The following is a 12,341-nucleotide window of genomic DNA, read 5'->3' on the forward strand; positions in this document are numbered from 1 at the left end:
TAGTGTGTAAAAGTAGGATGAAGCAAACATCTTGGTGGAATGACACAGTCAAGGCAGCCTGTAAAAGGAAAAAGAAGGCGTATCAAAAATGGCAACATACTAGAACTCAGGTAGACAGAGAAAGTTATGTTGAAGAAAGAAACAAAACCAAACAGACAATTGCAGCATCCAAGAAGAAATCTTGGGAAGACTTTGGAAACTGGTTGGAGACTATGGGTAAAGCTGCTGGAAAACCATTCTGGAGTGTAATAAGCAGTCTTCGAAAGGGAGGTAAGAAGGAAATGACAAGTATTTTGGACAGGTCAGGAAAACTGCTGGTGAATCCTGTGGATGCCTTGGGCAGATGGAGGGAATATTTTGAAGAGTTGCTCAATGTAGGTGAAAATACGATCAATAATGTTTCAGATTTCGAGGTAGAATGGGATAGGAATGATGATGGAAATAGGATCACATTTGAGGAAGTGGAGAAAATGGTCAATAGATTGCAGTGCAATAAAGCAGCTGGGGTGGATGAAATTAAGACGGAACTCATCAAATACAGTGGAACGTCAGGTCTTAAATGGCTACACAGGATAACTGAAATGGCCTGGAAGTCGGGACAGGTTCCATCAGACTGGACAAAAGCAGTAATCACACCAATCTTTAAACATGGAAACAGAAAAGAATGTAACAACTACAGAGGTAGCTCTTTAATCAGCATTGTGGGTAAAATCTTCTAGGTAATGTTGAAAGGAAAGTGCGAGTATTAGTTGAGGACCAATTGGATGAATATCAGTTTGGGTTTAGGCCTCTTCGAGGTTGTCACAACCAGATCTTTAGCTTACGGCAAATAATGGAGAAGTGTTATGAGTGGAACAGTGAATTGTACCTATGCTTTATAGATCTAGAAAAGGCATATGACCGGGTTCCTAGGAGGAAGTTATTGTCTGTTCTACGAGATTATGGAATAGGAGGCAAACTTTTGGGAGCAATTAAAGGTCTTTACATGGATAGTCAGGCAGCAGTTAGAGTTGACGGTAAATTGAATTAATGGTTCAGAGTAGTTTCAGGGGTAAGACAAGGCTGCAACCTGTCTCCACTATTGTTCATATTATTTATGGATCACATGTTGAAAACAATAGACTGGCTGGGTGAGATCAAGATATGTGAACACAAAATAAGCAGTCTCGCATATGCAGATGACTTAGTTGTGATGGCAGATTCGATTGCAAGTTTGGGAAGTAATATTTCAGAGCTAGATCAGAAATGTAAGGACTATGGTATGAAGATTAGCATCTCCAAAACGAAAGTAATGTCAGTGGGAAAGAAATATAAACGGATTGAGTGCCCAATAGGAGGAACAAAGTTAGAACAGGTGGACGGTTTCAAGTACTTAGGATGCATATTCTCACAGGATGGAAAAATAGTGAAAGAACTGCAAGCGAGGTGTAGCAAAGCTAATACAGTGAGCGCTCAGCTACGATCTACTCTCTTCTGCAAGAAGGAAGTCAGTACCAAGACTAAGTTATCTGTGCACTGTTCAATCTTTCGACCAACTTTGTTGTATGGGAGCAAAAGCTGGGTGGATTCAGGTTACCTTATCAACAAGGTTGAGGTTACGGATATGAAAGTAGCTAGGATGATTGCAGGTACTAGTAGATGGGAACAATGGCAGGAGGGTGTCCACAATGAGGAAATCAAAGAAAAACTGGGAACGAACTTTGTAGATGTAGCAGTCAGGGCGAACAGGCTTAGATGGTGGGGTCATGTTACACGCATGGGAGAAACAATGTTACCCAAGAGACTCGTGGGTTCAGCAGCAGAGGGTAGGAGGAGTCAGGGCAGACCAAGGAGAAGGTACCTGGATTCGGTTAAGAATTATTTGAAGTAATAGGCTTGACATCAGAAGAGGCACCAATGTTAGCACTGAATAGGGGATCATGGAGGAATTTTATAGGGGGCACTATGCTCCAGACTGAATGCTGAAAGGCATAATCAGTCTTAAATGATGATGATAATGATGATGATGGTGGAAATTAAAATGTCCTACAATGCCCATCCTGCTCCTTTTTTTACTTAACAAACAACTCAGAATTAATACTGGATGGGATTATTTGTAACCAGGAGAGCAAGAACCGTTCAGAAAATTTGCCTATTAGCTAATAACTTGCCGTTTTGGGTGACACAAAATTAAATATAGGGTACATAAAACCAGTAAAGACAAGAAACAAGCAAGACAGTGTGCATTTCAGCAATCTTTAGGTCCCAGCATATTTTTCTCTCTAATCTTGCTACAGCTTTACATGGTGTGCTTTTCTTTCTGGGAAAGGATCTATTATCTCAAAGATCGTAAACATTTTGCTGCATGAAAAAATGAAATGTCATCGTCAAATACTGAAACAGCCGTTAATACAAATAGTACTTAAGACTGCTGTGGTTTCTCGACCTGATTACATTTATTTTGTCACTGTCTGCTAGATAAAATTAAATAGGTCTTTCTAATATTGCAGCAATTTTAACACTCGCCAAATAAGCACAAATGCTCATTTTTATCTACCTCATTTACATGAATAACACGATAGAATATAATTCACAAAATACCAATATCAAATATGTATTTTGCCTATTACAAGCAAAACGTTTTATGTTAGCAAATAGTTTCACATTTTATTCATACTCTCTACCTTCTGAAGCACGCGATCGAAAAGTAGTAGTACGAAATTTTTATATAAATTTGGAATCATCATATTCTTCCATAATTTGTGTGATGTCCCCATTTCTTCTCCTACCTCATTCTAACAGACAAGCTTATAATCATTAATTCTGTACCTATTCCTGCCAGTGTCAAAACTTATTCTCCAGTTAACTTCACTAACCCAGCCACAATCACAAGTTTAGTTACCCCGCATTTATTCCCCAGATAGGTGTTATGACATGATCGTACAATGTGCTTTCAGTGTAGTGGCCTGGGCAAAAATTTTCTGTCAATCTCATTTCTTGGATACACTGAGATGATAATCTTTCTTACTTGTTATTCCTCTTAGTCGTTTATTTCCACTCTGGTAGTCTGAATCTAAGAATTTTGCTAGTAACTATAAGAATGCTGACTTTTGCAAACCAAGTCAATCACATATACAGCGATTGGCATTTCCCCCCCTTTTGGCTTTATTCTGCTCAGCTCGTATAACCCCGTCCCCTTTTGTCTGCAGACTCATCACATACACTATGCACGCACTTAGAATTTGTTCAAAAATGTCCCAAAACCAACTTGGATAAGTTTCAAAACCATATGAATAAGCGATAGAACAATGTACGCTAAATGCTAGGCACTTTGTGAAACGAGGTCTTTATTCTCAAGAATGTGAATTTGCCCCCCCCCCCCCCTCCTCCACCCCCTGAAAAAGAAGAATAATTACAAATACACAGTCACGCTAAGAAATATTATGTGAACACCATAAAGTGATTCCACGAACATCTTCAGCAATGAATCGACAACTGATGGCAGCCATGCGTGTTACATACTTCCTACGGAACGAACGCTTGTTTGGAACCATTATCTGTAAGTTATATTTGTGTAAAGACAGTCTAAATCTCATAATAACCTACTGAAATTTTACTACTCCCTTTTGACTGATCTGTATATGCAGATACATCAATACCAGCAAAGTCAATAAATACAGTGAAACCACTATTTTTTGTTTCGTGTGGTCCAGATTAAAAAAACGCGAAATTGAGGAAAACATTAAAAACCCCAAAACACGAGTAAAAGCATATGTAATTGGCATTAATGAGTAAAAATCAGCATCCTCTCCAATATGTTGCATAAAATTTGTGTAAGTGAAAGAAATTACATGAACGAGGGTGGTGTGAAGAGTTCTCCGAATCACCACGAGAGGTCGGCACTAGCACAGGTTGTTCACGTGATATTCATTGGACTGCTGCCTGTAAACACGTGCCACACCAGTGCACTCAGAAGAAAGCTGTTGCAGTAATGTGGCTCTGTTATCTGTTATCGTTCCCACATAATGATTTGCGAGGTGGGGGAGGGTGGGTGGGGGGGGGGGGGGGGTTGAGATTCAAATAGTAATTAAATACCCTGTAAAGAAAGGTATGAAAGCATAGGACATTCATGCCGATTTCCAGAATATACTGGGGAGGACTGCTCCCCCATATTCAACTGTTGCCAAGTGAACGAATGAATTTAAATTTGGTCGGGAGAGCTCATATGATTATCTGCGCAGTGGTTGGTCAAGATGTGCAACTACCCCAGAAATCCTTGCAAAAGTGCACAAAATGGTCACAGAGGATCACCAACTGAAAATGCATGAAATTGCTCACGCTTGCCAGATGTCATCTGTGACCACTAATGAAACTTGGGTGCACTTCTATACTCCAAAAAAAAAAACAGTCAAAGCAGTGGAAACATGCTGATTCTTCGCAACCAAAGAAAGCAAAGACAAATCCTTCTGCGGGAAAGGTCGTGGCATCAGTGTTCTGGGATGTGAAGGGGATTCTGTTTGTAGATTATCTCCCCACCAGGCAAACAATTACTGGAGATTATGCTAACCTCCTGGACAAATTGCAACAAAAGATACACGAAAAAAGGCCAGGTTTAGCAAGGAAGAAAGTCATTTTCCATCAAGACAATGCGTGGCCGCACACATGTGCCAATGTCATGGCAACGGTATGAATTGTTGCCACACCCGCCTTGTTCACCTGATATGACTCCGTCAGACTTCCATCTCTTCCCAAAACTGAAAATTTTTCTTGGTGGATGAAAATTCACTTCAAATGAAGAACTTATAGCCAGAGCTGACAACTATTTTGCATGCTTGGAGGAAACTCATTTTTGAGATGGGATCAAGGCACTGGAACATTGTTGGACCAAGTCCATTAATCTACAAGGAGACTAGATTGAAAAATAAAAAAAGTTTCAGTGATTTAAGTACTTTTTTCCTACTCCGTTCTGAGAACTTTTCAAACCACTCTCTTACAACAGAATGTTTAAACAATCATTCATGGTAATGAATTCCATCACAGATGTGTGTGCAACATCAAATAAAAACTTGTCAAACAACTGAAACTGGTATATGGGTACAAGGTAATCGAGCTATTTTCCAACATGCTACGACCACAAATTATATGCCGAAACACTCATTTTTGATAAATCTTTCCTTTGTACTCACCCAGAAAAAAAGTAAAAATTAACGAACATGGTGAATTAAACAAAAACCATGAAGAACAATGAAAGGAATCAGATTGTAACATGTGGGCGTGAGTGTTTTCCTCTTGTAGCCAATGGCAGTGCATCATACTCTGGTGACAAGTGCAGTGACCTCCAGTGAATTGCTCGTATACTTTTCCTTGTCCACTGTGCCAAGTGGTTGAAGTGGAAAATTTCATAGTGTTGCCAACATGCACCGTTTGCTCATCGAACCTGTCACTTTGCTGTAGTGTTAACACAGCAGGTTTCATGAAAGCACGTATATATACAAGTTTCTTTCTTTAAGAATATGAAATAAAGTTGAGCCTGCTGTGATTTTAACATTTCTCTGTCCAAACAATTCATTACATTTATAACAATGTGTGTGCCATCACAACACATTAAACACCATTGAGGATTGCAACAAAGACACAAAAGCCACTACACAATTGTTCATTAAAAACGTCCTGTTAATTACAGTGTTGCACATAGCAGATGGAGTAGCCTACGTTGGGTACAGTTGGTAGAGGCATGATACATTCCAGATTCTGTCAACAGGCTTTGAACATAACAGCTGCAAGGAAAGTTAATGCATAGTAGTGAAGAGTGTATGAAGTATAATCATATAAACTAAACCTAAGTTGAACCTGCAGTCAGTCCATTTGCTATAAACCGACAGCATAGTACATACTTTGGAACAAGTCACCAACTGAAGCAACTGCATTAGTATGACATCACTGTGCTATATATCTATTGGCTGCAAGTGGAAAACAAACATCCGAGATGTTGTAATCCAGCAGTTTTCACATTTCACAGGTTTCAATTAATTTTACCACGTAGGCTATAAATGTTTGCTTTTCTCAAAGCGAACATAAAATCAAAGAACCCTTAAAACTCTGTGTTTTAAGGTAAAATTAGCAGCAGCAGTGCAATGAGAAATGGCTCAATTATCTCGTACATCATTAGCGAAAGTGGTAGTCTTTTCAGTTAGGTACCTACAGTATTTCTAGCGCAAAAATCTACTTTTTTCCTAATGGGTTTATCATATAAACTAAAATTTTGAAATTTCTTTCTCGTATGTTTAAGTATTTGCTATCTGATTATGTCAGTTCATGCCAGTGTTGGTAAAATTGTTACCTAGGAGGAGGAGAATGGAATTCATGCACCAAATTGGACTTATAGCTTCTGTGCCACTTTATACTTCACAATCCATAATACTTTATGGATTTCGAACATTTTGTAGGTGAAGATCTGTAAATTATCATGAAGTGAGCTAAACAAAGTGTGTTGGTGTCGTGTGGTGGCTGTGATGGCTGTCGAGTGATTTAATACCACCATTTACTCGATTCTGACCGAACATATTCTTCGAGATTCAGTGTTTGAATTTAAAGGGTTAATTATCGATAGTGGCGTTGAATACAGAACACCGGAAATACATGCAAAAAGGTGAGACAGAGTTATAAGTGGTACAAGATAAGGTGGCAGCTGGGCCTGTTCCTCACGTATTGGCTCAATCTGGAACACTTCACGTCGACTGTTGTGTTTTTCCATTGCTGCTACAACTTAGCAGTAGTTTTATCACAACTGTGTGGCAAAGCTAAACGTTATGTCATGTTGGCAAAGCCAATTGTGGCTTACATTAACATTTTCTATCTCACATCTCCGTTCTCCACAACAGCGTATATAGTAAAAGCAAAAAGTGAAAAGAAGGTTGCGTTGGGATTTGTGTAGAATCTTCAGCAACACATGCTCATCACAGTTGTAGTAAAGTGAAGTGAATGAGCACTAGAAACCAATATTCTTTGCTAGGTGGACTGATGCAAAGGGAGGGGAGCTCATGTTACACAGAGCTAGCCAAACTGCTAAGTTGCACATCAAATGCTGGCATGCAAGACAGGAAATGGCAGGGCAGGGCATGACACACGGAACTGCATGCCACATCAGTAACATCAGCCCACGTACATGGTTGCCTACCAAGTACCGTGGCAGCGAAGTAGGGTCTGACTTGCAGTTAATGTGGACAGCTGTTTGGAGAAGCTTGTGTGATATCCCACAGGGCATGCGACAGTGACTAGACAATTAAGAGTGTGCTACTGAATTGACAATTCTCCTGCATGGATGAAACACCAGGTATAAGGAATATCAATGTCCCCAATTAGCTGGAAAAGTTGAATAATGACAAACTCGAAATATTGTACAGATTAAGTGTCCTATTTCGAACTATTAGGAAGTGTGATCAAAAAGTAATGAAACTTTTTGTTTTTCTTTAAAATTCTTTGTTTACTCATCAACATAAACTTCATCCCCTTCAAAGTAATCCCCCTGAAATATAATACACTTGTGGAAGCGCTTTTTCCAATCTTGGAAGCAATTCTGGGAGTCACTTTTCATTATGGTGTTCAGTTTCTTCAGAAGTTCTGTTTTTATCTCATCAGTGGTGGCAAAGCAACGTCCTTTGCTCTTTCTCTTCATCCACAGGAATGCAAAGAACCCCCGTGAACAAGCATTGAGTTGTGAGCTGGAGCATTATCGTGAAGCAATTTGCACAAGTGCTTTTGCCACAATTCTGGTCTTTTTCTTCGAACTGCTTCACGCACCCGGCACAATTTCTAGATAGTATTCCTTATTGACTGTACAATCAGAAGGCATTAACTGCTGATGCACTATCCCAATGTAATCGAAGAAACAATGAGATGAGCACATGATCGAACATCAGGCGGTTTCCAAAGGCATGACTGGGCCTTGGTTTTGACGTTGCACCCAAACATTTAATTTTGCGACCTATTATAGTCTCTTTCAGAAGTTTTCAATCACTGGTGACTTCATTCCGCAGTTCCTAAGCGATTTCTCGACATTTTTGGTCAAAATTCAACAATTTCAGAACAAACTTTGCTGCTCCACATTCCATGCCCAAAACATTTGAAAAAATATTGCTTGGCTTGAGCCAAAATATATGCCGACATCACCACCAACATCTCTGATGGTGATTCAGCAAATTTCGAAAACCATTTTCTTCATTTCTTCCACACTGTCATCAGTAACTGATGTGCTAGGGCATCTAGGATGCCTGTCACCTTCAACATCCTCTCAACCCTCCTTGAAATGTTTAAGTCACTTGTTAGCTCTCATATTACTCATAGTAGATTTGCGAAAAGCCACAGTAAACATTTCATTTCAAATGCATTAATGCACTATATTCCATTTAAGAATAATTTAATGCCAATTCTTGCCTCTATCATTTTTGAAAATAAAAATTCACCGACAACTCAAAAACACACACAATCTTTTCAACTATCAACACTATACTACATATTCAAAACAGTTGAAAATGCACACATACATCAGAAACACGTGTACCAACAAGATTAAAAAATGGAAATCTGACGTACAAAGCCAGCAAAACTCCTGTTACTTTTTTATCACATCTCTTCTGTATAACCTTTTCATTTAAAGTTGTCTATTTGTGATTGTCACAACGCTGTGTTGTGCACAGAACTGCTTTCGTTTTCACTGTAAGACTAACAAATTATACACATTTCATTCACTTGAGAAATAACAACTAGTGTAGGACTGTACTACCACTGTGTACTCAAAACAAATGACAGTCACGTAACACCTTGATGAAGAATGAAGAGTACAGGATCTAATTGCCCCAGTGAGTATAGCACACAATTTGTTTATATAATATTTTTTAAAGCCTGTTTTACCCATTTATGATGCAGTTTAAATGAACAGGTGAGATCGCAATAATATTTCTCTATTTACCGGTTTGGTTGATGTTAAGGCCATCTTCAGAATTTTTGGCCACCTACGGCTGGTGTTGACGGCTCCTCAGTTTTCTCAGTGGCATCACAAGGAAAACTGAGGAGCTACCAGCACAAGACATAGGGGGGCCAAAAATTCTGAAGAGGGGTTTAATATAAACCGAAACCAGTAAATACACATATATTACAGTGGTCTCAATGCCCATTTTAAACTAATTATAGCATCAGGTCAATGCTCTCCATAGACAACGTTGTCTAAATTTACGTTTATGTTTCATTTAAGTGCTGCTTGTAGATAGCGTTTTTACGTGTCAACTGAAAAGGTCACCTGAAAATTGTGTGTTATTACATACTGCAATAAATCAGTACCACAGTGCCATTAACTGGATACACTATGAAAGGATATTGATGCTAATTGCAAGTCAACTAATCAGATGTCTGCTAGTAAACTGAACTACTCGCACAATTTACGAAGGAAATCTGAACAGAGGCCACGAATGTGAACTCGCCCAGCTGGCCGCTCTCGCTAGCACTGGCCACAGGGGTGATTGCAACTCACCCGACAGGCTGGACAGCAGCGCCACCTTGGCGGCCACGCGAGTGCGGCTGCGCGTCGCCTCATCGCGCGGCGGCCGCCCTTCCGCCCGTGCCCCGTTGGGCCACAGCGCCTGCCTGCGACACGGGCAACAGGTCGTGAGATACTGCACTGATATACTGAACATTTCCATACATAAACACAACTGTGTATACAAATGGGCATTTAAAAAACAATATTGTGAAACCTCCTCCGACACCTGCTGTAATACTTATTTGGTTATTGACAACCCGTTTTGTCCGAGTGACCATATCATTACGTCAGGTTACGGGAAAGCTCCTCTGTGGCAAGTACATATTTGTCATTTGAAAGGTCTGCAATTAAGTATCAGTCACACTCAGAGATAGCTGCATGAAAGACAGGACACTATAATGACACCCAAAATAAAATGTAATAGCAATGAAAGAATTAATAATACTAATTTTAGCTTCTAAAAATGTTTCCAAAGTACCTACACAGCACACATTTTCTTATATAAGGGGCATTTAAAAACAAACAAGCCAGAGGCATAATTACAGAAACCAGTACCTGTATGTTAGAAGTATTGTCTCTGGCTGTTGAGACAATTGTCCCACTGCAACACAAGGCAGTAAATGGCTGTCTCTCAAAATTCCCGGGGCTGCGATGTCAGCCAGTTCCGCACGTACAGCTGGACGTCATCGTCCGAGGTGAATCATTTGCCCTCAGAGCCTTTTTAAGGGTACAAAAAATGGTGTAATCACAGGGAGAGAGGTCCAGAATGTATGGAGGGTGGCCGAGAACCTCCCATTTGAATTTTTGCAGGAGTGCCGTGTCTGTGTTGGCTGTACGAGGCTTTGCATTGTCATGGAGCAGAAAGGTCCCACGGGTGAGATTACCTGGCCGTTTTGATTTCATCGCTTGGTGAAAGTTTGTCAGGGTTTGCGAGTAATGCTGAGCATTCACTGTTGTCCCATGCTCCAGGAAATGAATCAGAAGGGGGCCATCATGGTCAAAGAAGAACATCAGCATACCCTTTCCTGCACTTGTGTGGATGGCCTTGGTGGTGGTGACCCTGGATGCTTCCACTGGAGACTTATCATTTTGATTCTGGTTCGAAGTGATGACACCGTGACTCATCTCTTGCCACCACTCGTGCCAGGAACACATTCCCTTGCTCCATACCGTGCATCATTGGCTAATGACACCTGCCCTTCCCTGAAGCTGTTCTGCCATACCTTGACTCTTGCAAGGGTCATGCAATGTTCGCCGTACACTTGTGACATTCGTTAATCAATGTCTATTCCTCCCACTTCTTCCACTGTCAGAAAATAAAAAAACACCTCTTTGCTCTTCTTTTTACCCCTCCATGTCCATGTTTGCAATGCGACTGACAGTGTTGGACGATTGATGCGTGCTGCTGCTAGCTCTATAAAGTCATGTGATGTGCATGTATGCCCTCCAGCAACAGGCTGTGAACTTCCACGCTCTGGTCGGAACTACACCTTGTTACATGCACCACGACATTACCCTCCTGTCACCGGTTTGTGCATTCCCGACTCTGGCTTGTTTCTTTTTGAATGCCCCTTATAATTGAGCACAACAGATAATAAAGGGTTTGCAGGGCTCAGTATAGGATGAAAAAAGATGTAAGCTGATTATTCTTCCAAAAGTAACCACCGTAACTGTTAATACGTTTATCCCACTGTGAGAAGATGGTCAGTGGCTTTACAGAAGAATGTCTGCAGTTGCCTACATAACCAGAATTGTACCCACGTAGCAAATTAGCAAGAAGAAATGTCTTTCTTCGGGGCTCCATAAATATGGAAATTGCATTCTGTGCAAGCTCTGCTCACTCCTTCGGTATGGAACAGTGTGGTGTCACACCAGCATGGAGGCGGTGGGCATGGTCGTTGGCTACTTACTGGTCCGCGACTGCTGATTGGCACTCATGTAAATGACATTTGTGAGTAAACTACAAATGGCATCACACCTGTGCTACTATTTGGGTAGGCATATAACAGAAGAAGCGACATTTCCTCCTGTCAGCATTCCTCTCTAGATGGTCGCAGGAGTAAGGTGATCTTTCTTATGGGTTCTACTGCATGACTTTTCCTTCATAGTCTAACAGGTGAATTTTGACTAATTCTCAAGATCATTTTGTTTTTTAAGTGGATGGCTCTGATAGTAGTGGTGGTGGTGTCGGTGATAATGTCACGCATCCTACAAATTGGCAAACCGACGGCACTGACGGAATAGCGTTGTATCTGTTACATGTACCAGATGCCAATGTAATACAATGTGGTGCACACAGTATTTGGGCATGTAATAGATCACAGTTAGCAGGAATACCAGATACTTCATCAGATGAAGAAGAAGGTATCATTCCTGAAGAACAATTTGATAAAATAACGTTATGCATTAAGGAACTGGTAATTTTATTTTATTTATTTATTTATTTATTTATTTTTACACGATTTAAAATAATTAAATTCTTTTTTACATCAACCACTTAAGTATTCAGCTCACAGTATGATTATGTTTGCAGAAAAGCATGTCTAATTCCAAGTGATGAAATGTTTCCAAGACTGAATGATTTTGCTACTTATTGTATTTGGTCTAATCCTAAATAGTGCACATATGATAATTTTATGACAAACAAAGGAACTGCCATAATACACTGTAAAACAATTCAATATCAAGGGCCAACAGCGATCCAGATGGCATCATACAATTCAATAAGCTGTAATTTAAAACAAACATATTGTTTAAACATATAAATGGTGTTCGTCAACCTCTGTTTTTTGATACATCTTGTGCAAACTGTTACTGGAATATTATA

General features: G+C 40.0%; 1 protein-coding gene across 7 annotated transcripts in view; it reads right to left on the minus strand.

The window, feature by feature from the left end:
* LOC126295142 (sorting nexin-13-like) overlaps positions 1-12,341 on the minus strand; it is a 324,588-nt gene that overhangs the window by 46,296 nt on the left and 265,951 nt on the right. For all 7 annotated transcript variants that reach the window (XM_049987428.1, XM_049987425.1, XM_049987427.1 and 4 more), the window contains one exon: positions 9,506-9,618. In XM_049987428.1, coding sequence (XP_049843385.1) covers positions 9,506-9,618 — 113 coding nt within the window. The remainder of the gene's footprint in view (positions 1-9,505; positions 9,619-12,341) is intronic.

The sequence above is a fragment of the Schistocerca gregaria genome, chromosome 11 (genome assembly GCF_023897955.1).
Source record: "Schistocerca gregaria isolate iqSchGreg1 chromosome 11, iqSchGreg1.2, whole genome shotgun sequence".
NCBI classification, from domain to species: Eukaryota; Metazoa; Arthropoda; class Insecta; order Orthoptera; family Acrididae; genus Schistocerca; species Schistocerca gregaria.